General features: G+C 43.6%; 1 protein-coding gene across 1 annotated transcript in view; it reads right to left on the bottom strand.

The window, feature by feature from the left end:
• Positions 1-26,445, bottom strand: part of PCSK5 (proprotein convertase subtilisin/kexin type 5) — a 445,837-nt gene extending 419,392 nt beyond the window's left edge. Inside the window, 1 exon segment of the mRNA XM_033858183.2 lies at positions 25,691-26,445. Within this exon segment, the coding sequence (XP_033714074.1) occupies positions 25,691-25,882 (192 nt within the window). The 5' untranslated portion in view covers positions 25,883-26,445.
• Between the last annotated feature and the right edge of the window lie 606 nt (positions 26,446-27,051).

The following is a 27,051-nucleotide window of genomic DNA, read 5'->3' as shown; positions in this document are numbered from 1 at the left end:
TTCTTTGATCCATTTTCATCCAAAATGAATAATTATATCCTTAATGTAATATAATCCATGTACTGTAGTCCTCAGATAAAAACATTTATTACTGCTATTTATAGTCAGTTATTCTTTCCAAGAGCTTTTAAAACTCATCTGTAAGTAATTTCTGGAGAAATGAAAAGAAATTATTGTTTAATATTTAAACTATTCCACCTGCTTATAAGACACACATCACACACACACACACACACACACGAAGTAAGAGTCTAAGAAAGGCTGAGCGAGAATGAGCACACGCAGCCTATGTTTAGATCTGTATTACCCCTTTCATTACTGATCACTGTTGCAACTTGAAAGCATTTCCACGTACTACATGGAAACAAACACAAACTAGTACCTATTTTGATAGGTGGCAACATTTCTAGAATTACCCCAGGAACAGTAAATTTTCTCTTTAGATTCAATGATTCTCAACCCTTGCTAAACATCAGAATAACATGGAGGCTAAAAAAAAATACTAAGTGTTCGTTTCCCCCCATGTCCACCCCAGAGATTCTGACATAAGGATCTGAGTTAAAAGCCAGGGCATGAGTATTTTCTTTTAAAAAGCATTTTAAGTGATTCTACAGGTGAACAACCACTATTCTAATCCATCCATCTCATTCTGCAGAAATAGAACAATTTACTCTGAATTCTGCAATCTCCATTCAATTATTCCTATCTAATTAATTAAAGTACGTGTAAATGAGAAAATATCTAACTAATGTGATCTCAGCACTATTGTAACTGGTATGTTTTGTTCTTTTATTCATCTCCTTAATTATTTCAAAAGCCATCTCTCCCCCCAAAAAAAGTTTTTAGAAATATGTATTTAGTATAACCAGATTAGTAATTTCCAATATTTTATCATACTGGTAAACAGAGGCTAGTCTGAGCTCTACAGAATTTTAAATGATACGTTTTATTCTTTCTTTTTTTTTTTTTTTTGCGGTACGCGGGCCTCTCACTGTTGTGGCCTCTCCCGTTGCGGAGCACTGGCTCCGGACGCGCAGGCTCAGCAGCCACGGCTCACGGGCCCAGCCGCTCCGCGGCATGTGGGATCTTCCCGGACCGGGGCACGAACCCGCATCCCCTGCATTGGCAGGCGGACTCTCAACCACTGCGCCACCAGGAAAGCCCACACGTTTTATTCTTAAAAAGAAAGATTCCGAAAGTAGAAGCTGTGAGCATTAAGAACATGTGATAGCTACCAAATGTAAAATAGATAGCTAGTGGGAAGCAGCCGCATAGCCCGGGAGATAAGCTCGGTGCTTTGTGACCGCCTAAAGGGGTGGGATAGGGAGGGTGGGAGGGAGATGCAAGAGGGAGGAGATATGGGGATATATGTATATCTGATTCACTTTGTTATAAAGCAGAAACTAACACACCATTGTAAAGCAATTACACTCCAATAAGGATGTTAAAAAAAAAAAAGAACATGTGATAGAAACTATGTGTGCTCAAGACAGTTGATGGCCTTGTCACCCTCAGTTAAAAAACTTATTAGATGGAGAAGCTCCGTGTCTTTTCTAATGGCTGTTCAGAGATGCCTTGCTCCTTTGTCCCTATCTTGGTCCTTCCCGGGGACTGGCAGGGTTAACACTTGCAGGGTAGTGAACTTAAAAACAGGGTCCAGAGCAGGGGATAAGCAACAGCATCTGTAGCACAATGGCAGATGACAGGTGGGTGAGGTATCGAGCCAGGCGTGAATTTCTCCATCTAGGCAGATGTGAAGTTGGGTCCTACTTTTATAGCTCCTGAGGCGCTGCCACTGTAGGCAGCTATTGGTCATCTGTATTAAAGATGTCACAGATACACAACTAGTAGAATAGATCAAATAAAAGAAAAAAAAAACAGCAACACCAAGTGATGGTGAGGATGCAGGTAAATCGAAGGTCATACAGTGTTGTTGGGTAACAGTCTGGCAGTTTCTTACAAAATTAAACATTCATTTACTATATGACCCAGAAATCCCACTCCTAAATATTTTCTCCAAGAAAAATAAGAGCTTGTGTTCATCCAAAAACTTGTACATGAATGTTTATAGTGGCTTTAGTCATAATCACCAAAAACTGGAAACAACCCACTGGCCTACAACTGGTGAATGAATAAACAACCCGGGGAATCCATACAATGGAATACCACTCATCAATTAAAAGGAACACATTATTGATTGCTTAATTAGGGATGAATCTCAAATGCACTGTAACAAGGGAAAGAGACCAGGTTCAAAATGTTATATATAAATGCATATTCCGCTAATATGACATTCTGGAAGAGGCAAGTAGACCAGAAAATACATTAGGAGTTGCCCAGAATTGGGGGTGAAGCAAGAGGCTGATTACAAGGGAGCACTAGGGAGTTTTTCTGAGGTGACAGAATTGCTCTGTATCTTTATTATGGAGGTGTTTACATGACTATATGCATTCATCAAAGCCTATAGGAATATACAGGGAATGTTACTGTATGCAAATGATACCTCAAATAAACCTGATCCCCAAAAAAGGTCCATAGGGGAAAGTCCGGTCATCAAAGTGAGTTAGTTGGAAAGGTGATGCAAATGGAAAAGCAAAAAGTTTAAAAAGCTGTTTGGATTAAATATATTATCAAATTGGCTTTATTTGATTAAGGAGCTTCCCTAAATCCATCGCAACCGCTTCAACATTTGGAATTACACAGTGCAAACAGCAACACTGAGAACCATTCACAATATGTAAATCTTTCCTTTTATCAAAGGAATGAAGTCTTGCAACATATTTTAGTACAGACCTGCTTTCCAGGAACGTGACCACCTTAGCCACAACAAAATATGACTGATTATGCTAAATGATGGAGTCATTTGAAGCTACCGTAAACTCTGAAAATATGGCTGGTAATTTTGAAACAAAGATGAGAAAGCATACATGGCTCAGTCTCCTAAGTGCTGTTAACTCTACACCTAATATAACTGCCTTGAAAGTAAGTAAAAATCTATATAAATTGGTAGTTCTTGAAGTGTGGCACCGTGATTAGAGGCATCAGACCAGCAGCAGTGGCATCATCGGGAGCTTAGCAGAAACGCACATTCATGTGTTCCACCCCAACGTGAATCAGAATCCAGTCATTTCCCTGCTCAGCAAACTCTAAGTTCAAGAGATGAGGAAGTGGCCATCATGAATGGCTGATGAAAAAAACATCCAAAAAAGGACACAAGCACATTGCTGTCCATCTCCACCCATGCGGTCAAGATGAAGTACAAACCTACCCCGCCATACGCCCATACCATCTACATAGTAAAAAAGGGTTTTAATTACAGGCTTTACCCTTTTAAAACGCTCTGAGCCCAATCTATATTTAAAATGAAATTGGATTTCAAGTAGAATTTTATGCAAACTCAATTCTAGGAGATAATTAAAAACATTTATAATGTTCACAGTACTAAGAGAGGTGTAGTTATCTGTGATAGATCAGTTCATTCCATAACCAAGTGAGTAAAGTTTCAGAGCTAAAATTTCACAGGTGATATACATACTAATAATTGGAACTATTAAAAATCAAAAGTCGTCTCCCAATAACCACTGGGTCCTGCCATATTCTACTTTATGTGGACTATATCTTCATAGCTTTTTCTTTTCAGGTAAAGGATGAATAATGATTTCTAAATTTTCAATAAATACCTCAAGCCGTAAAGTTCAGAATATGTTTTTCTTCCTCTTTTCAAGTAAAATGTTTTGGTATTTCAACAGGTGTCTTAGTAGAAAAATGCTATTTTCATCCATCCGAATGAGAGTTCATCAAGCACAGGGAAGATGAATAAAGTAGTCCCAAATATCATCATAATTATACCAGCACATACGCTCAATTTATAAAACAAGGCTTTATTTGCATTCAATTATCAATGTCTCCTCTTGGAGTCCTGCTTTATTGATACTATCTGTCCATGCTATCCAAGGGCTATAAATTCGTAATTCTGCACAAATGGACTATCTAATCTTTCAATCATCTAGGGGCAGATATTTAATCTGACGCCAGTTCCCAGCTGACATTCAGTTCTTCTGTGGATGAACACTCACAGGCAACAACATCTGAACATCAGTTTAAGCAAAACACCACCAAGGTAGATCTGTTGCCCCTCACCTCCATGCATACACTTGGCCCAAAACACGTGTAAAACTAATGCCAGTGTTTTGGATGATCTGCATGCTTTAGCACCATTGCCCACTTTCAGAATTTTACAATTTTGTAAACAGGATCAATAACTCATCAGGCCACATGTTTTTGTCTTGTCTTAGGTAACAGCAATATTAATGTCCATCTTTACAGTGCTTTCCCTTATACTGTTCTGTTTTTTGTTTTTTGTTTTTTTTTGTGGTACGCGGGCCTCTCACTGTTGTGGCCTCTCCCGTTGCGGAGCACAGGCTCTGGATGCGCAGGCTCAGCGGCCATGGCTCACGGGCCCAGCCGTTCCGCGGCATGTGGGATCCTCCCGGACCGGGGCACGAACCCGTGTCCCCTGCATCGGCAGGCGGTCTCTCAACCACTGCGCCACCAGGGAAGCCCTCTTACACTGTTTTCTATGAGTAATTAAGATAATGTTATACCCGTTTGTAAAACTGGCCATTTACTTCCTGTTATTTTTATAATAAAATAAAATAGGGTTAATTTGGCTCAAGAAGGGCTACCAGATCTGGCTCCTATTTACCTTTCTATTGTCATCTTCTAACACTTCTCCCCTTCACTCAATCCAACCCCATTGGCCTCCTTTCTAGCCTCAGGACCTCTTCACTTGCTGTCCCATTTGTCTTGGCATTCCTTTTTCTCCAATCTCCCATTGCCTAATTCCTTCTCTTTTAGATCTTAACTCAAATATCACTTCCTCAGAAAAAATCTTCTCTGACCTTCTCCAGTTCCTCTCCATCTGATCAAGCTGTTTATTTTCTAAGTTTTAAAATATTGGTATATTGGCTGCACCCACCACAGTGCCTGGCACAGAGCGGCTACCCAATAAGCATTTATACAATGAATAAATGAATGAATGAACACTGTGAAATAAGTGAAGAATTATTACCTTAATTTTCCAAATAATAAAACTGAAGCCCAGCTAAATTCAGCAATTTACCCAACTTTATACTATGAGCTAGTAATAGAAACAAGATTTTTCTGACACTAAGCTCAGTGCTAGTTTCACTATTTGATACAAATCCTAAATAGACTTAAAAAAATCATAATTTGTGCTTAGAGTGATATTTTCAACTCTTATTAAAGTTTCAACTCCAACACGATTAACTGTAGGATTAATACCTTTATCTCAACAATTCCTGAGCTTGTCTGAAGTTTTTAATTTTTTTTTTCTTAACATAAAAAGTCCATTGACCTTTATCTCAGCAGCTTGCTTGATCTTAAATATATGTCAAATAACCCAAAAAGAGAGTTTAAATAACTATTATGCCTACCAAGTAAATGTTTGCATCCATAAAATAGAAAGTTAGAAGTGATGTTTAAGAAAATGTACTCAGGAGGTAGACTGAGTTATAAGTATTTCTCTTCTATCATTCCTAAGTACTTACTGTTGACATAAAAGATAAACCAAATACAGTGTTTTACCAAAAGAATCATTGCAACGTTTACAGTATTTTGCAGTAACTGAAGACATATACTTATCTGGACAAATATCTCATATCTGGATAAATGAAGAAAAAGTAAGTGAATTTAATATATATTAATCTTCTATCTGAGGTGTCCACGGGACTAAAAATTAATCCATGAATTATTTTGATTCTCCAAACACTGGATATTGCCTCACTGCTACATTTGTATCACTCAAATAGAGGCAGGCAATTTAGTAGAAAAAAAGGCTTCACAAGTTTTCCTCCCTCTTCGCTCAAATATGGTGACATTCTGTAGCTAAATTGTGAAATAGATTTAAAGCCCAAATAAACTAAAGTGATAAAGACCCAGGGTGGAGAATGGTTTGGGCAGGCACAAGTCCCATTTCACATGTATCATATTAATTTGAATTCTTACAGTGACTGCACTAGATATTCTGAAATGTCTCTATACTGTTACTTTAGTTACTGCCTAACTTCCGACCCCTCATCACACAGTTTAATACACCCGCCAAGGAAAGCTGAGTTTAGGTGACAGTCATGGCTAAAGGCACCCCCATTATAATACGGTCATATTCCTATTTGCAAAAGTGACCACTACACCCACCTTTCCCAAAACGAACCTTGTGACCTTCCCCAGGAAAGAGCTCTCTGGTTCAAGAGACCAACCAAGGTATTCACGCTTTAGTCATTAGATCAATCATTTACCTACTTACTGAACAGCCACCACAATAAAAATGACCTTTTGATGTACCAAAACCAGGAAAAAACATCTAACATTTCTTTTCAAGGTAGTTTAATGAAAAGGGTATAAAAGTGAGATTTTCACAGAAGTAGGGAAAAAAATATTGCCTCCAAAATCGAGATTTTTTTTCGTACACCACATACCTAAATATGCAAACACCTTTGACAAATTTTCCCCATTCATATATCTCCTAAAGAGACACAGACCCTGATAAATACAAAAATTATTAGCAATACTTACTAAAGAAATATATGTTCTTCCTATAAAGGATCAAGATGACTAGAAAAGCTTCTCTATATTATTAGTAAGACAATTCTCAGGAGTCACCTTTAAAATCAGAGCTTGAAGGTACTAGAACTCAGGTCCGCTAAATGCCCAGTTCATTGCTCTAGCCATACCTCTTCTTCTGAGGCCTCAGATTCTTCATCTTTATAATGAGGGGCTAGGTGGTACAATTGCTAGCAAACCTGAAACCCAACAGGTCTCACTACCTATCGGGGGCATTTACATTTTAGGAGACAATATTACAGGACTCCTCCAAAGCTATAGATTGTTGGAAGTGGCATTTGTCTTTCAAAACAAACAAATCACCATTAATTAAAACACACACATACGCACCCTTTCTTTCCAACAATAAGGAATAACCAAATCTGATGTGATAACGTACAAGGCAGTGCCTTAATGGAATGCTGGATCCAGCAAGATTTAAGCAATAAATTTTATGGAACTTGATCATACTCTCCCATCACAAAGCCCTTTATGATAACACTTGAGTAAATCCATCTGGTTGAGTTAATAATTAGGTTAAATCTGTTACAAGTTAATGATGCATAGACAAGTCATTCCAGGTACATGATGATGCAGCGAATTTGTGACACAAGTTACAGATAATATTTCGCACTGCCTTTCATTTTTCTTTATTTCCTACTCTGATTAGAAAACAAAAAGCCATTCAAGAACAAATAAGACCTTCAAATAAGACCTACATACGTACAGACTGGATTCAAAGGGGAAAAAAAGCACTTTCCTAAGGAGTTACATAGGGTTTCAGAAAGACCTCTCAAAGGTTGAGAAAGACCCCAGCCCATTTCTATATTCTGAGCTGCCTGGTGGATTGTAAAATAAAGAAATGCTTAAGTATGTAGTGTGTTTATTTAAATGTTTATGTGTAATACAAAAATAGAACTATGCTGTCCACCAGAGTTTCAGAATGCACAATGTATATTCATGCCTAGTGTACTTACTATAACTAGTGAAATGTAGTAATGAGAAATGAGATGAAAGTAAACAGACATTGTAGTTCAATATGGTTGGGGTATGAAACTACATCTATAAGCAAATTGGAAGATATTTCATAAACATGAAACCTGGAGCCAAATGATCTTCAGCCCATGCTCCCGGTATTCCATCCCCTGGGTAAGATCTTGGAGTTCATTTAAAGATTTATTATGTGGCCAGGGCCTTTAAATAGAAATTACACACAAAAGCACAAATCTGTGACCTTCAACATCAACAAATACTTATATATGTGTAGCTATCCAAAGACCAGCCCCCAGTCCAAAAGAAAATAGACTGTACTTTAGCAAAATCTGTGTACTGAGGCTGGAATCATCAAAGCGCAATAGAGTTGAAAATGAGCTAATGATTCCCGTGTTTTGATGTTAATGAAAAGAGAGAAGGCTGAGACCAGAGTGGAGGGAGAGTGGCTTCCTTGGGGAGAGAGAGGCTCTGAGCTCTGGGGAAACAGCCAGCCTATCAGGTGTTGAGGAAGAACTGAGCACAGTGGATGCTGTCAACCCTGGCTGCATATTTAAGACAACTGATGCCCAGACCCCACACAAGGTCAATTAATCAGAATCACTGAAGATACCTTTTAAAGGCTCCCGGGTGACTGGAATGTGAGCCAGGGATTGACGGCCACTGAGTCAGGGTCACTGAGGCTGGGGGATAGAAAAGGCTGAGTAAGCACAGCTCCAGCAATCAGGACCTGAGTGACTGCAATAAAACAGAGCCGGTTCCTCCTAGAACGAATCTGGTATGGGAGCGGGGTCGGGTAGGGGGTGTCCAGAGATAGGTCTCTCTCATGTTCACCAATAGAGTAGAAGAAAATGGCCCTATAGAGGACAGGACATTCAGATGATTAAAGCCACAGCAGGCTAAATTGAGACCATGTGCCTCTCCACCTGAGACTGCACAACATTTCCACCCAGTGTGCTTTACGGATGTTAACATTCTAAACAATTAACGTCTCTTATCACATAGTAGGGAACAGGTCACATCTCTGCTCAAAACTGTCTAATGGCCTTCCCCTTCCCTCAGAGAAAATCCAGCCCTTACTATGCACATCCTACACAGACTTGCGCTAAAGTGTGGTCCCAGGACCAGCAGCAATAATAGTACCGCCCGAGAGTTTGTCAAAACTACAGAACCTCTGGCCCCATCGATCAACTAAATCAGCATCTACATTTAAACAGGATCCCCATGTGACTTTATGCACATTAAAACGTGAGAAGCTATAAAACAGATAAACAACAAGGTCCTACTGTATAGCACGGAGAATTATATTCAACACCTTGTAATAACTGATAATAGAAAAGAATCCAAAAAAGAATATACATATGTATAACTGAATCACTTTGCTGTACACCTGAAACATTGTAAATCAAGTATACTTTAATTAAAAACTTGTGACAAGCACTGACCTACCGAGTCTCCCTCACCTCTCCCACCCACCCCTATTACCTCTCTGCTACCTGACCTGTTTGCTCAGCACCTTCTTACCATTCCTTCAATCTACCAGGCTCTCTTCTGTTCAGGGCCTTTACACTGGCTGCTTCCTCTACTAGAATGTACCTCCTCCAGATATCTGGAGGGCTCATTTGTTTACCTCACCTTCTTCAGATCTTTTCTCATGTCACCTCCTCCATGAAAACTTCCCTCACCATCCTGTTTACAACTGAAAAAAATTTTCCAGACATTCCCCCTTCCCTGCTTCCTGTCCACAGGACTTACCACCAGTGGACATACTTTTTTGTTTTCTATTCAATTGTTTATTAACAGTCTCCCTGTGATAGACTGCAAAATATGGCCACAAATTCTTGGCATCTCTTTCTATGGAGGAAGAGATGTCTCTGCTTCTTGGCTTGGTAATGTGACTTGCTTTGACTTATAGGATGTTAGGATATGGACACGAGCAAAAATTTGAAAAGAGCTTGCACATGAGAATTTCTCTCTCTGGTTGCTGGGATACCTTCTTGTCGCTAAGGGAAGAAGCACAAACGAGCCTGCTGGAGGATGGGAGACCCATGACCAGTTACCCCCATAATCTAAGCTAGCAGCCAGCAGAAACCACAAGAACATGAGTGAAGCCATCCCAGACTAGCCAGGCCCTAGATGACCCACCAGTTGCCTGAAGAACCTAACATTCAACTCACAGCCTCACAGAAATAATGATTGTCATTTTAAGCCACTGGGTTTTGGGTGATATGTTTTGAAGCAAGCTGGAACCCTTGTAATTTCCAAGAGGGTAGAGATTTTTGTGCCCCACTGCATCTTCAGGGTTTAGTAGTGTACTTAGCATAGGGGAGATAGTCTAAAATATTTGCAGTGAATGTTGAAGGACAGAATGATGATCACAAAGGGAAAAAAAAAAAACCCACGAGTGAAAGAAATAAAGGCCCGAAATGGCCTCCATCACTGAGAGACTAAAAGGTAGGAGCAGGACCTCCTAGGTTCATTAGAACCTTGTCTCTTCAGATTCAGGGTGAACTAAATAAGATTTCAACTACTTTGGTAACAGAATATTTTAGCCAAAAAAAAAAAAATCCACATGTTCATTCACATGCGGTGTTTCAAATTTATTCAAAACAGTTCTAGTTTCACGGTGCTTAACTTGTCTAAGGCTGCATAGCCATGTGACCTTTAGAATAGTTTTCACATTATGCAGCACTTACACTCCTCATTTTAAATTATTCCGATTTTTAACAGCTCGCAAATCGGCGAACCAAATCACTGCATGTTGCTTCAATTCTGTCTTGCCAAAGAAGAAAAATCTGCTGCTTTGGATTCATGTCAAGAGTTGGAAATTCGGGCCATAACATTTTAAATCTCAGATGTTCCCCACTGTGTCCACCTCACATAAATCAATAAGCACACAAATACCCACATGTTTGGGAAGCCAGTTCACTAACAACTAAGGCACAATGGCCTGTGGAATGCGGCGGCAAATTTAAGTGGATTCTGCAGCAGTGGGTGTCATAATCTGAGAGTACAGTGTGGTCCTTAGCAGTGGCACAAACAAGTGCAATTGGCAAGCAAAAAGCAAGTTCGATATTAAACAATAAACTGAGGTACAAAGCTAACACGTTATTTTCATTTGATGGGAAAAAATAAAAGACAAACTGTAGTACACTACGTTTCTGTCTTCTTGGAAAAGGAAACAAACCCTCAATTTTCTCTAGTCTTACCAGTCATGGACAGGCATATCTAAACTTATGGAACAAGTCTCCTCTGGAGAGCTGGCAAGGCTGGAGAGAAGCAACTCGGAGCAACTAAGCTCTGGGATCTTCAGGGTTTCTTTCAGGAAGTGCAAATCTCTAAGCAACAGAATCCCATACACACATTTGCAAATACCTACTATCTGGCTTCTGATTTTTTGAAACACATGTCATTATCACTTGCATAATGAGCACAATGTATACTGGAGATCCATGAGGTCTTCCTATTAAGTCACAGGATTCTTATCTAGAGTATCACATAATCTTTCTCCCTCTTCCATTACCAATCTCCATCTATACTGTGTGCAAGGCTAAGGAGAAAGCTCTTGAACTTTTGTATTAGTGGGAACAGGCAAGATTCCACAGTAGGAACAAATGAACCCATGAATCTCAGTGACTGAAAACAAGAAAAGCTTGTTTCTAGCTCATGTTACACATCCATTGTGCACTGGCTGGGAGCGCCGCTCATCATGGCCTGCAAGGACCCAGGCCAATGGAGCACCCACCACCTGGAGCTTGGCAGATCGCAGTAGGGCAGATGGGGAGCACAGTGAATCATGCACTGACTGTTAAGAGGGGACGTGTGTCACTTCTGCTCACATTTCCTTGGCCAACAGAAGTTACATGACCAAATAGGAAATACACCCACTTACACCGCAAATAGGGAAATACAATCCTATCACATGGTGAGAAGAACTGAAAATATTCAGGGGATGGTATTAACGACGCTGCCGTCTCTATTCCCTCCCGGCCTCCACGTATTCAAAGCCATTTATCCGTATTCAAAGCCATTTATCCGTTTCAGAGTATTTTCCCGAGGGCATCTGAATGGCAGAGCACACTCTTCCAGGTACCATAAAGTACCAGAGTTTAAACAAAAGAGGTTTTAGCCACAGGCAATTTCATTTGAGGAAATGACGTCTGAGAAGGGCTTTGCCGAAAGGGCTTTGCCGAATGAGTGAGAACTGGACGGGAGGATGTCCAGGCAGTGGGAGCAACTCGAGCAGGGGCAGAAAAGTAGGGCATGGCAGTGCATGTGCAAAGAATGGCAAAATGTTTAGGCTGAATGATATTCAGAATAGACGGGGTGGGGTGGGGGGGAAGGAGGGGGAGGGGGGAAGGAGGGGGAGGGGGAAGGAGGGGGAGGGGGAAGGAGGGGGAGGGGGAAGGAGGGGGAGGGGAGGGGCGAGTGGGAAGAGGGGGGAGGAGAAGAGGAAGAAGTCTCTTTGACCACAGTGGGTTCTGAAAAGATTAAACTGCCTTATGTGGCATGTTTTGAAGGGAAAGACAGTGGGACAGGATAGGACTGGCACGGTAGTCCAAACAAGAAGTAACAAAGGGCTTAGCTACAGTAGACCCACCTCAATGGAGAGAAGAGAGTAGCTCTACTCTAGAATCGTATACAGCAGAAGAAGACTCAGCTTTCCCATCTCCCTTTCATCTGACCCAGAAAACATAACTCACCTGTCCCTCTATCTGCCTGAGCCTGAAGGGACTGGTCATTTGAGGCTTAGAACTGATTAAAGTGACGAGGTCAGACGGGGAGACCCATCTCGATTGAGAGACTAGCTTCTGGCCATGTCACCCAACCAAGACGGCATTCCTTTCATAATTAAGTGGAGTTAACTCCCAGTGGATAGTTCCTCTATTTGTTCTCAGTTTATTTCCTATCTCCAAGGATATCTCTGAAGCCACTCCTTAAGGACTAAACTGCAGGACTTAATTTATGTGTTTATCCTGGAGCCTGTAATTCCTCCTCTCATGCAGATTTAACTTCAGCGCTTTGGCCCTTCAAATTGGCCAATCCAGGTAAGCCCTTCCATGGTCGATCCAGGTAGGTCAGCCATGGGCCATCACAAGATTCTACGGCTTATATTATACAGAGCTTTAGGACCCGTCGTGTGCACCAAATCTGCTTATTTTTGCTACTCCCACGCATTCCACACAGACAGTACAATTAGCCTGTGATCTGAAACCTTCTCTTACTACTGACCAATTCCATCATTGGGGGGTCCCTCTGTGCTGTTCTTCCCACTGCTCCAGTAGATACAAGACTTGCACTGTCACCCCCAGGGAGATGAGCGTAGCCAGCAGAGCCCCCAGCGTTCCTTGGAATCCCTGGAGAAGCCATCGCAGTCCTTGGATGATCTGGGACTTGGCTCTTGGGGTGGACAATGTCACACTGTGTACTCTGACTCTCCCACTAAGAATTCTCATGAAGTCAAAGCCAGAAAGAATGACCCTGCTGACGATGCCAAGTTCTGAAACATTCAAAGATAAGGATTAGGCTATTTCCCAGGAAGCCCTGGACTTTAGAATCCATACACACATGACTCATCAATCCTAGATCACTCCTTTTTACCGCACTCCACTATAGAATATACTATGCACTGTGAGCCTTCCTTATTGACTGGGTAATAGAATTTTTAAAAATTTTTCTCCAGTGTTCGGATTTGTTTCTCATTTTATATACACTGCAGGACTGTAACATACTTTAGGATTTGACCAATATTCAGTGATTACCTTTACAGAGCCAAACACCATGCTACATGCTGTGGAATAATAATTAAGCCCCTTACAAGGAGAAAAGAAAAAAAAAAAAAAACTTTACTAAATTCCCTGGGGAGATTTTGGGCAAAGTACTATTGGAGTCAAAGCACTGAAAAATCAGAGTGATTGTACCTGTATTTTACCTGTATTTCCAGAGTGAGGTATAGTGGAGGTGACATTTGAGATGTGTCTTCAAGAAGAGAATTTCCAGAAGGGCAAGGGGTCAGATGAATATTCCAGGTGGAAAGACTGGCACAGAAACAGGAAAGGATTGAGTCTAGTATCTGGGGAACAATGGGAAGTCCAGTTTGGCTCTGTTAAGGGACGGAGCAAGAAAGTCGATGGAAAAAGTATTTCAGGACTAGTAGATAGAGGACTGTAAAAGCCCAGAGAAGGAATCTGTTTGTTTAAACACAGGAGGCAAATGGCGGCTACTGGTGACTTCTGAATAGGTAAATGGCATCACCAAAATCAAGCTTTAAGATCACCCTCTTCAATCTCAAGCTCAACCACTTCTTCCCTGTTCACTAGACTTCATTTACACCTGCCGGTTTCTGTTCCCCTGGGGCCTTTGCACCAGCTGTCTCCTCTGCAGGGAACTCACCCCACCCCAGACCTCCATGTGGTCGGGGCTCCTTCTTATTCAGATCTCTGCTCGAGTGTTCCCTCCTCAATGAGCTTCCCTAACCAGCCTATCTGAAGGAGTCCTCCCACCCTTAGGCACTTTTTACTCTACTAATGTATTTAGCTTTCCAATAGCAACTTATCATAATTTGAAATTATTTTATTCACTTCATGGCTGCCTCATAGGTTGGCTCCTCTCACTATAAGCCCCATGTGAGCAGATACCTTATTTAAAGACAGATACAGTAGGACTGGGTCTAACAGAATGGCTGATAAACAACAGGTACTCAATAACTATTTTTTAGCAGCTTCACCGAGATAAAGTTCACATACCATATATTTATTTAAAGTATACTATTCAAATGTTTTTAGTGTAGTTACACAGTTGTGCAAAAATCACAACCCATTTTAGAACATTTTCATCACCCCCGGAAGAAACCCCATACCCATGAGCGGTCCCCCCATCTCCCTACCCCCCAATCCTTTCAGCCCTAGGCAACCACTAATCTACTTTCTGTCTCTGTAGATTTGTCTACTCTGGACATTTCATATAAACAGAATCATACATTCATGACCTTTTGTGACTGGTTCCTTTCACTCAGCCGGTGAAGTGTTTTCAAGGTTCATCCATGTTGTAGCCTGTATCAGTACTTCATTCATTTTTATTGCAGAATATTCCATTGTAAGGATACACTATATTTTGTTCATCCATTCATCAGTTGATACACATTTGAGTTGTTTCTATTTTCTGGCTCCTATGAATAATGCTGCCACCAACTTTTGTCTGCAGGTTTTTGTGTGAACAAATGTTTCATTTCCCTTGACTGTATACTTAGGTGTGGAACTGCTGGGTCGTATGGTAACTCTATGTTTGTTTAATGTTTTGAGGGACTGCCAGACTGTTTTCCAACAGTGGTTGCACCACTTTGCATTTCCACTAATAGTGTATGAGGGTTCCAATTTCTCCACATTCTTTTTTTTTAATTTTTATTTATTTATTTATTTTGGGCTGTGTTGGGTCTTCATTTCTGTGCGTGGGCTTTCTCTAGTTGCAGCGAGCAGGGGCCACTCTTCATCGTGGTGCGCAGGCCTCTCACTGTCGCGGCCTCTCTTGTTGCGGAGCACAAGCTCCAGACGCGCAGGCTCAGTAGTTGTGGCTCACGGGCCTAGTTGCTCCGCGGCATGTGGGATCTTCCCAGACCAGGGCTCGAACCCATGTCCCCTGCATTGGCAGGCAGATTCTCAACCACTGCGCCACCAGGGCAGCCCGCTCCACATTCTTGTCAACACTTGTGATTATCTGTCTTTCTGATTATAGTAACCTAAGTGAATATGATGTGAATTAGTATCTCATTGTGGTTTTGATTTGCATTTCCCTGATGACTAATGACGTTGAGCAACTTTTCATGTGCTTATTGGCCATTTGTATATCTTCTTTGGAGACATGTCTATTCAGATCCTTTTGCCCATTTTTAATTGGGTTATTTGTCTTTTTATTACTGAGTGTAGGAGTTCTTTACATATTCTGGATACAAGGCTCTCATCAGATGTGATTTGCAAATATTTTCTCCCATTCTGTGCATTGTCTTTTGACTTTTCTTGATGGTGTCCTTCAATAACTATTTTTAAAATAAAACAATGAATAAAACGAATCCTTTAAGACAGAAAACTATGACCAGTTCATAAGTATGTGGCAAATTAGTGGCAGGGCAGGACCTAGAGGAGAATTCAAGTCACCTGTTTTCAGCCCTGAGTTTTGTTTACTGGTTCTCAGCATTGCCCAACTAGCCCAGAAGCAATGACATCATCCTACGATGAGTCAAAGAATGCAGCATTTGGTAAATTGGCTCATGAGCATTAACCAAATGGAAAGATGCCCCAAGGTTAAAAAAATAAAGAAAAAAGGTTTTGCTGGAAGCTAGGCTATAATAAATCTTAAGTGGCCTACAATTTAGTTTTCTCTTGAAAAACTCTGAAATTGATGAATGGGTCCCACACACACACAGGAAAAAAAAAAATTAGTTAAATGCAACTAGAATAGGTCCAGGATGAGTAAGCAGTAAACTTCTAAACTTGTAGTTACGGATATATGCTTACAAGATTAAAGGCTCTGAAATTGTCTTCCCTCCCTGCACTGCATTCAAACTCATGAGCACTGCCCAGTTTTATTATGGTTGAGAAACTTCAACTAGTGAAAACAAGGTACAAGCCTGGGAACATCGATATGGAGAGAACTGGTATATTTTTACAGCTGTAAGAGCTTCTCAGAGTAGAAAAATACCAGACCTTAAGTACTTATTACAAAAATATCAGCTCTAAGTACTTAGTACAAATATATATGATATATATATATGTGTGTGTACACACACACACACACACACACACACACACACACACACACTGGGAAAGGCAGCAGGGAAGGACTTGCTTTTAATAAATCTTAACCAGTTTCAATGCTGGCAGGGTATCCACAATGTAATTTTCCCAGGACAGAATTAACCCCTTAGATAATGCACAGAAGATTCAACTAGAAACTTCATGCTTCTTTTGTGGTGCTAACCCTAACCTAACAATCAGATTCACATATAAATGCAAACAAGATTAATCTAGTATTGTAGACAGCAACCTAAAAATATTATACAGAGAGCAATTTATAAATAATTTAAAAAACACATTTTAAAATATGTCCATATTCTTACAAGGCAGTAAAGTTAGACTAAGAATACATAAAAAACATGTTCAGAACATACTTCATTATACTATAAAAAAATATATGTGAAGGGCAGAATACATGACGTGAATAAATTATAGGTATAATTATTTATTATAATGGAAAGTAGGCTACATGACGACTTAAGATAGAGGCAAACATAAAATGTGACATCATATATACCATTTTTAAATCATCCTTAAATATTATTTCTGGCTTTACATTCTCTGTTTACACTCTTCCCTCTATATTCAGCGCTCAATGCAAACTTCAGTTTTTAAATCAAATATGGGAAGGCTCATTTGGGAAGCAATCCCCCATGAATCTATCTTTATCCCTTAAGTTGATACAGGACCTGCAGTGCAAATAATAGTGCACAGATGTGTAAAGTAGAGATAATACCTAAATTTATCCAAGGAGAATTGAAGTATGGGGCAGACTTCGTGTTTATCTGCCTAGTGAGTACACCAGCACAAAATACTTGGAATCCTTATCTTATCCAAGCTGATAACCCTGCCAATATCACAGCCTCACAGTTTCTTGATCCCATCCAGTCCACTGGCCTTCACCTGTTCTCTATCTGGTCAGCCCACCTTGGACCTTATCATGCAGAATAGCTCTAACCTAGAGCTTACAAAGAAAATTACCCTCTGGGACGGCTCCCACCTTTCCACTTCTACCACTCTTATCAAACAGGCTTTCCATTTTTATTTTGAACCTTTATACCTGCCCTATTCCTTTGGCTCCCCAGTCCTATTTTAGCCCTACCATCTTTCTCAAAGCCGGGACACTGTGGTCTATCATTTCAAAGACAGTATCCCTTTGTGTTCGAGAACCATTCATCTCCGTCACCGCCAGCTTCCCACAGTCTCTTGTTCCCTTCTCTCTCACTCTGATACATTCTAACTCCCTGTTTTGTCTTTATCTAATCTCAGGTTCCTGAGCATTAGTCACAAAAGCACAGAACAATATAGACTGGTTCATTTTCTCACTCATTCACTTAACCACTACTTACTGAGCAGTAACTATGCACAAGCAGCTACTGCCATTGCCGTTTGGCAACTCTTCTCATTAGGCACTAATTAGGTCGTTAATTCCTATCAGAATTTTCTGGTAGGAGCCCTGGAGCACCAGGCCACCAATTTCACCCAGTTCCCCCTCTCTCTGCAGGTGACCTTCACCTCAGAACCGACAGTGAGATCCAGACCATTGTCCACACACGCTCACCTCCTTTCCTCCCCAGTGTGAACTCCCTAAATCTCCATTCACCTTCATTCTTCTTTAGGCTCAAGGCACCAATGTCCCTCTTCCTTTCCAAACCTACTCCTCTCTAGGTGCACCCTTTATGCTTCCTGTCCCAAGGGCTCACTGTGCTTCTCCTATGCCACCCACTGGGCTAGGTGCTGGGGACACAAATAGGAATGAGGCACAGCCCTGCTTTCCCAGCTAGTGGAAGAACAGATATGCAATTACACACTCAAACACACGCACAAATACACATGCAATCAGGGTGACCATATCATTTCTCTGCCAAACTCAGACATGTCTGAAAAGTGAAAGGGATATAAAAAATACTTAATGGAGGTGAACTGATTTACTGTAGGCATAAACCAGTGCTGTCCCTGCCAAAATACGATTATGGTCACACTAATTACAAGATAGTATGGTACCTTCGACTATGCAGCCATTAAAATTTGCCTAAAATTATTTAGTAACATTGGAAAAGGCTCATAATACAACATTAAGTGAAAACAGTATATAGAAACTGAGCATAACTTGGTTGAAAAAAAGAACAAGACATAATAACTGACATTTATTGAGTATGCAGTACGTGCCAGGCACCATTCTAACTACTTTCAACTAATCCTCACAACAACCCTATGAGGAAAATACCATTAGATCTTTTTCACACATGAAGAAACTTAGGCACAGAGAGCTTAAGATGCTTGCCTAGGGTAGCCCAGCTAGGAAGTGGCAGTATTAGGATTCAAACCCTTTTGGTTCTAGACCTATGATCCTAAATACTCCAGGACATTGATGAGATGAAGGGAGATAAGGTAGGTGGGCAGGCAGATGTGCAATGAAACTCCCCCTCACTGCTCAATCAAGCATTGGTGCTAAGAGCACGGGTAACCTCCTTGTCCCCAATTCTTTAAGCCGTGTTTCAGTTCTCACCTCCTAGATTCTCTCTACAGCATTTCTCTTTAGTGTGATGCTCTGTGGCTCTCTGACTCTGTGTCTTCAGGGCCTCCCCACCCCCTTCATCTACTCCCTTTATCCCTTGCCTTCTCCATGGAGGTTGTATTTTAGCCCTACCATCTTTCTCAAAGCCGGGACACTGTGGTCTATCATTTCAAAGACAGTATCCCTTTGTGTTCGAGAACCATTCATCTCCATCACCCCCAGCTTCAGGCTGTATTCCCAGCCCTCCTCTCTCTTTGTGCTTCACTTCTTAGCATCCTATGCCCTTCCACAGTTTCACTTATATTGAGGTGGTGAGTGCCAGTCTTCACTTATTTCCTGCCCTAAATTCTCTTCTTCCTACTGGACATTTGCATCTGCATGACTCTCTACCTGCCAACAACACTAAGGCTGAACCTACCATGTTGCTCCCAGCAGACTGCCCTCATTCTACAGACAAGTCCCCATTCTCCGGGTCCCCAGGCTATAAACTTTGTTCTCTTCACCTTCTCCCTTCTCCTCAACCTCCACTGGCACTTGGTTACCAAGCCATGTTGAATCCACCTGTATAAGAGCTTCCAAATCTATTCTGTTTCCATTGTCACAGGTTCTGTGTTTGTTAACAATTAACTGTTCCCAACACAATAGCCTCTCTGCCTCTTCCAGGTCATTATGCACACAGCTACCAGAGAACTCCTCCCAGGCGGGACTGAACCATACCGCACTGCCTGTGGCTCCATTAGTACTTGTCTTGCTTAACAGTAGCTATGGATAAAAATGTCCTAGGTCCACGGGCTTCCCTGGTGGCGCAGCAGTTAAGAATCCGCCTGCCAATGCAGGGGACATGGGTTCGAGCCCTGGTCCGCGAAGATCCCACAGGCCGCGGAGCAACTAAGCCCGTGCGCCACAACTACTGAGCCTGCGCCCTAGAGCCCATGAGCCTCAACTACTGAAGCCCATGCGCCTGGAGCCCGTGCTCCGCAACAAGAGAAGCCACCGCAAGGAGAAACCCGTGCACCGCAACGAAGAGTAGCCCCTGCTCGCCGCAACTAGAGAAAGCCCGCGCGCAGCCAAAAATATAAATAAACAAATAAAGTTTACAAAATCACCAGTGCTCCACTACAGAAACCCCCAGGAACCCTGGCATTCTCTTATTTTTCCTTTGAGCAGCTTTTGCATCTCCGTGGAGTCCTTATAGATCATATAATGCTTCCTATGTCTTGTTTTATTTATATATTCACATTCATTATTAGGGCACTTGATAACACAGCAACCCTGTGAGGTGGATGGCGCAGGTGTTAAGGTCCCCAACGTGAAAAATCAGGCACTGAGGGTCAGGTTGGTAAATAAATAAAAGGTTTGAAGTTTCACTCAAACCTTCTGACTCAGTCTGGTTTTCTTTCTGGTCTCTTTTTCCTCCCAGCGTTAACCTAAACTGAAGAGTTTATTGGCATGGATTGTTCCTTCTTGGTACAGTTAGACGGAGAGATGTGATCGGTTGAACTAGTGAGAATGTTGCATGAGTAATTTCACTTTAAACTATGTGCAAATTTAACTTTGATAAAAATAGAAATTCATAGATACATACATATGTATCTTATAGCACGCATGAGTGTGTATCAGCATTCATTTTTACCACCCATGAAGATAAAGTCGGCTTCTTTGTCATTTAATCCAACCTGAATTAGCCAAGTGATAAAGTCAGAAGCCAGAGCGATGCCGGGAGATACTTAAGCCTTGGGGGAAACCCAGACACTGCTTCACATAACTTGAACCGACAACACAAATTCCCCTCCCTGCCCAGGGGATGTTTCTGGGTCAGGACTCCCTCCCTTAACCAAAGAGTTAGACATTGCTGGACATTTTCCCAGCACACTACCCTGCTTCTCTGGCTGACCTTTACAGTTAGGACCTCTGGATATAAACTCATGAAAGATAGCAATAAGGCAAATTCAGCTGCCTTGGGGCTCACAAAAATGCAGTGTTTCAATTCAAACAGACCCTGAAAATCCCAATGGCCACATACAAGCCATTCCTAGTCTATGAGGTTAAAGCAACAGACCCACCATCATCAGGCCAAGCACCCTGAACTGCTTCTTCTCATGAATGGTTCCCCCACTCATGAGAATTACACATGTGACAGTGGCCAGCAGAAGTCAAAGCTAAGGTTCTCGGGCATGGAGGTCAGAGCTGAGGTTCCTGCCTGGTGCAAAGGCAGGTGCATCACACAAGGATCAACCTGGGACTCCCACATCCATTTACAAATGCCTAAGGATATAACTAGGGCAGGACGGTCCACTCTCATACAACCTACCGGACTAGCCCCATCCCCTATTTCTAATGCCATCCGTGAGCACCCAGAACTCACTCTCCACTGTTTACCAGCACTTCAAGCAACCCACATTACTCACAGGTCAAAACTAACCAGCAGAGTGGGAGGCCTTCGGGGCATTGCTGAACAAGGTTCTTCCTGCTAAAGCAGCTCTTCCTGCTGATTTGGAAAAAGCTTCTTCTAACCTTCCTCATGTAAACCACATTCAGAATTAAATGAAATATGAATTCAAATATGATCTATCATACTATGCCAAGGTAAGATGCTTTATAAAATATTGTCTTCAGATATTTTTTGTCCCTTTCTTCCATCTCCATTGAGCTTATCCTATACTATTTAATGGGCTACGACAAAGATCAACCAGGGAAGGGAGTACTGCCACGGGAAATCAGCCAGAATTGTTTAGAACCCAATGGAAAACTATTTTTAAACTATTTTAAATTGTTAGTTGAAGTGGAAAACGAGTTTCCCTGTCTACAAAGCTCTGATTTAGCTCTTTTGACTTGGTCATCAAAAATGTATTTTCCTGACCTTCAATGAGTTGCATCTTCCTGCTTTTTATAAAAATGTCTTCCATTCTCCATATCTAAATAAAGTCTGAATCTCACTTATTTCAGATTCAGATTCAACAAACCTTCCACAGCAAGCTTAACTATATGCTGGGCAACACAGAATCGACTCCCTCTATTATCTAGAGATTTATCCTTTTACAGATGAAGGAACAGGGGCTCCATTAAGTTCAGTGACTTTCCTGCTTTCCTGGACCTTGCAAGTGGCATCTGCAGAGCTTCCAAGTCTATGCTCTCAATGGCAACACCAGGTAAAACATTTTTCCCAGTATTGCTTGCAGCTGGCTTTATCTTTCTGGACTCTTGCTCAAGATAAGTTACAAGGTTTGGGGAGGGGTTTTTTGCTCCAGGTGATCTCAATTTGGCATCAAGGATTCTAAGCACCTCACAGAAGGATAAATACAGCTGTTGCATACTGCAAACAACCTTTACAGAGGACCTTCCTCCCTGGGTTCAAATAACCAGAAGTGAATTCCTACTGGTTTGTAGATTTTGTCCAAACAAAGGTTCACAATTAACATTATGTCAGGTCTTATTCCTTTATGTCTTTTCTATCCTCTAACCACTATACCGCTAGTTCAAAGGGTCAGAGCACACGATTAGGAAGGAAGAACTAGGCCTGTTCTTCCATCCCTGTGCAGGCCAACAGGCAGACGTACCTACCCTCAGCCACCTGGGGTACGGAGGTCGAACTAAATATTAAGAGGGCTTGGAGTCCGGGCTTGTAGGGGAAGAAAGGAAGGGCTTTCTAGAATTTCAGAATTTCGAGGCATAACCATTCACAAAATATAAACACTGTGTGAAAACCTACCAAAACAAGCACTATTTCTATAACCAAAGACAAGAAAACCTTCATTATTATTCCTTTCCAGGAAGTCAAGTATGTCCTTTCTGCCTGTTGCTTGCTTACTTGCTCTTGTGTTACTCTCCATTTCCTATCTTTCGTGAACATGAGAGGCATGCCTATTCTTTTCTGTAGAAATCTCCAGGCCAGAAATTTTACCTCTGGTGGCTTTTAAATGCTAAGATGCTATACGAAACATGATACTGAAACTCTGAATAGACAGTCAAAACCGTACCTTTACTGTGGTGGAAAGTCACTGCCTTATTCACCTAAAATATTATATAGAAAGATATCAAAAATACTACCAGGACATTAAATGGCTTTAGAAACAATAACAGGTCTCAGTTCCAATCTGTGACATATAAGGTGGGACCCCCCCCCCCCCGCCCCCGCAAGCCCGAAAGGGTAAAAATAGGAGAGCATTCCAGAGACATTTGCAAATAAATTACTGCCCTCAACTGAACCACAGCTGGTTTACTGATGGAAAGAAAGAATAACAAAAGGATGGCTCTTACAGTGCAATGATATTGCATGTGTGAACTCAATTTACCACCTGCAAGACTTAGCTTAGGGTTACGCTCCTTTGATCTACAGAGGAAATGCTTTACACAGTAAGAATAGCTGATCTTTTTACACTGGTTAGGGCATGAGTTCAAGGGGTTCTCTGTCAGCTCTGTAAGCACTCAGTTTCCTCACCGGCATCGTAAAAACCCACAACAAATCATGTTTGGTGCTATTTGTATGTAAACTTTCTTAGTATTACTTTTTAAATGAAAATCCATGGATCTCCACTAGAAGGCCCTTTGTAAAAAGTCAGGCCAGGTTGCAGGATACTGCAATGTTTGCTTCTTCACGAGTGGGTTCTGTGACAATTTCTTCTCCCCCACTCTGCCAGGCTCCGAAATGTGTAAATTCTATTTAATGAGTTTAGTTTGATACAGATCTTTCTGCTTTCGTAATTCCTGAAGCTTCTCAGGTTCAAGAAGTCCAGGTCGGCTTGAACTAAGTATCTGTGAATTAAGACTGGACGTTTGCTTCCAGTCTACTGAGCCACTAAATCAGAATTCAGGGAAATGGGGATTTTACTTACTTCCTCCTTCTCCCCCATCCTCACAAGCATGAGTAGGCCTGGACCAGACAGTCCTAGGTCTGAATCATGCCCTTACCACTGTCTAGCTGGGTGACCCTGTGCGGGTCAACTTCTCCAGAGTATTAGGTTCCCTGTTGCTGTATATGAAGTAATATGTACCAAAAACGGTCATTTTGTGGATTATGAAATAAGTGTATGGTCAAGAACTATTCTTCCAAATATGCCTGTTTTATGAGAGATGCTCAATATTAGCTGAACCTGAGTGATGCATCTGGAAAGATTATTAACATGACTACTTTTATTGTTAGCCTTTCCTGTTACATTCTCCAGTCACATGCAGCACCCAACTTCAAGCTCGTGTAAAAACACTTGAACAGACTCAATGTTTTCTTCCAGAGGAAAAAAAGAAGCAGGTAGAATCCTACCAAGCCGTTAGAATGAAACTCTCCTGAAGATGATAGGCACTCAGGCAAGAAAATCTGGCTGGCTGTCCCTTCCTTCCTTCCTGGTGTGTGTTCGTCTCGGCGACGGGGGATACAGACGATGCCCCTTGCCCTGGTCTCAGCCCTGCACAAGGTTGGCTTCTCCGCAACACGCCCTCCCTCTGGACCCACAAAGAGCAGCAAGACCTCCCGCTCCCCCGATGCCCCCAGTGCTCCTTCTAGATGCGGCAACAGCAGATCCGCCTGCTCTCGGTGCCGCGCCCCAGGCAGCCGAAAGTCCCCGTGCTAGAGCAGTTGTGCTCCTGGACATGGAGCTCGACGGCATCAGAAATCGTCTGTGCTCTCCTGCTCCAGTGGCCCCAGCCGGCACCGTCCTCTCCCCTCATCCTGGCAGGGCAGGCAGGGCGCGTGCAGACGCAGCAGTCCCACAAGCGCGTCTGCTGTGAGGGCGCCCCCATCACCCTCGCCTCCCTCCCCCAGCAAAGTCTCACCAGGGTCAGGCCGGGGCCCCCTCCTCGGGCCAGGCCGGGAGAAGCGAGTGGGAGGGGTGTAAGGATGGGGGTGCACTTTCTGGGACCCGCTTATACAGCCTTTGTCACCCCATTTCTTGCAGGAAAGAGAGCGAGGAAGCCAAGACCGTGCGGAGGTATCTCCAAATCTGTTGCGCTTCCAATCTTCTCCGTAACGCCACTCAATTCACGGTCCCCCAGCCGGGCAGCTCTGCCCAAAGCCCGCGAACGGCACCCCACCAAAGCCCCGCGCCCCGCTGCCCGCCCAACTCTCGCCCCACCGAGCCTCCGCAGACTCGCCGTTTTCCAAAGCAGAACCCCGTCGATGGTCTCGGAAGTTCTCCCACCTCCCCCTCCGACTCCCCAGTTGGGAGCCCCACGCGGATCCAGCTCGCGAGGCGAAGAAGCCGGGAGGTCTCCCCTCAAACCTTTGCTCACGCCGGGTCCCGTCCCCTCTTCTCTCCCTCCTCCAGTCTAGCTCCAGTCCCAGCGGTTCTCTCCGCACTGGAAGAGGAAACTTCTTTCTGGACTAAATTCAGGTCCGAGCAGGAAAGGCTTTCCCTTCCCCGCCTCCCCCTTACACCAGCTCTCAGAAACCGCAGGGAGCCGGCACCAGGGGCGCGCTTACTCTCTACCCCCCAAAGAGCCCACTGGTCCCCGACTTTCCACTGCAAAAGTTCCGGTAGGGTCTGAAACCACCAGGAGGGTATGTACATTCGCGATTCTTCCAGAGACCCTACCTATGCCTCGTGACTTGCAAGAAACAAGCAAACAAAACACAAACCCCAGCAACTTTGGGGAGCGAATGAGTGTGTGTGCGTGTGTGTGAGAGCGCGAGAGCATCGCTCAAGAGTTAGGGCAACAGCTGCAAGAGCACATCTGGAAGGGGGGAGGGGGATTGACGAGGAGGGGACCAGAGCGACTCCCCCCAGCCCCCGCCCCTGCCCTCTCAGCTTCAGGGCCGAGAGCCCGACCAGCCAGCGCTTACCTGTCCTAGGTTGATGAATCCATACTTGCTGGCTATGCGGTTGGCCTCCGGGAAGCCGCCGGCGATTTTGACTGCCCAGTGGTTGGTGTAGACGCGCGTCCGGCACACGGGGAGCAGGCAGCCCCCGAGCAGCGCCAGCACACACAGCAAGTCCAGCCGTCCCGGGCAGCAGCAGCGGCCCCCCCAGCCCATGGCCCCGGCGCTTCGCTGCTTCTTCGGTCGCTCGCTTGCTCCGCGCACTAAGCTGCGCGCACAACTAACTTCTCCGGCCTGGGCCGCCCCGGCTCGCAGCCCCCGGCCGCCGCGGCTCGCAGCCCTGGGCGATCGGCAGGAGGCGGCGAGCCCCGGCAGGGAGCAGAGCAGCGAGCCTCGCGCCGACTCCTAGACCATCCCTGGGGCTCCGGAGACCTGTGCTCCCAGCTCTCCGGCCCGCGGGGCGGTCGGCCGGCGCTCCCCGGCTCGGGCACAGGAGGCGGCTGAGTGGGGCGGGCGCCCTCCCGCAGCTGGGTCTCGCCGGGCTCGGCTCCCGGACTCTCCGACTCGCCCTCGCTCCTCCAGGGGCCCCCGAGCGCGACGGAGGCGGTGGTGCAGGCAGCGGCCGGGCGCCCCCTCTGCTGGCCCAGGTTCCGAGCGCTCGCTAGCTCTCTCCCCGCGCTCCCTCCGGCTCCGAGCGGCGCGCCGGGAGTGTAAGTGGCAATGGCAGCAGCACCCTCTCTGCATAAATGACTCCCCCCGCCCCGCTCGACACCCCTCCTTTCCCACATCTCCCTCCTCCTCTCCCTCCTCCGCCCGCCCGAAAGCGGCCACGGCCAGGCGCCAACCAGGTCCTAGCGCCGCCGGGTTCTTCAGGCTGTAGCCTCCAGGGTCCTGAGCAGCAAAAGCGAGTCTTTCCAAAGGGCTGGGAAGAGAGCCCCGGTGTGGAGGTTTTACCCCCTTCTCTCCCCTCCCTCATGGATTTGTATTAATTGACCGCCACTTCCCGAAAGACTAAAAAGATTTACAAGCTGGTTCTAGTCAAGTGCCCCGAAGATTCATTCATCCTAGCTCTGAACGTCCTCAAGCAACGAAGTATTTAAGGAGCTCACTTGCGTGTCAATTGCCGAACAAATAACCCGAGATTTTCACTTCGTTAATTCTTCACGCTTCTCAGCAACTGTTTATTTTACACATTCTGCTCTCGGGAGAAGCTACCACACAGGACCGTAAGGCGCATCGACTCTTGTAAAAGACAGCCACCGCGGTTCCAAAGCCGAGTCTGCTGCCTGCTGACTTTCGAAATCCGTGCTTCCAATACTAGGCAACGCCACGGAAGAGTAAAATTCCAGTCGCGCAAGTGGGGAAAGACGTTTCTGTGTATATTT

The sequence above is a fragment of the Tursiops truncatus genome, chromosome 6 (genome assembly GCF_011762595.2).
Source record: "Tursiops truncatus isolate mTurTru1 chromosome 6, mTurTru1.mat.Y, whole genome shotgun sequence".
Classification (NCBI taxonomy): domain Eukaryota; kingdom Metazoa; phylum Chordata; class Mammalia; order Artiodactyla; family Delphinidae; genus Tursiops; species Tursiops truncatus.
Note: the sequence above shows the minus strand (reverse complement) of the source record. Positions and strands in the feature narration are given on the sequence as shown.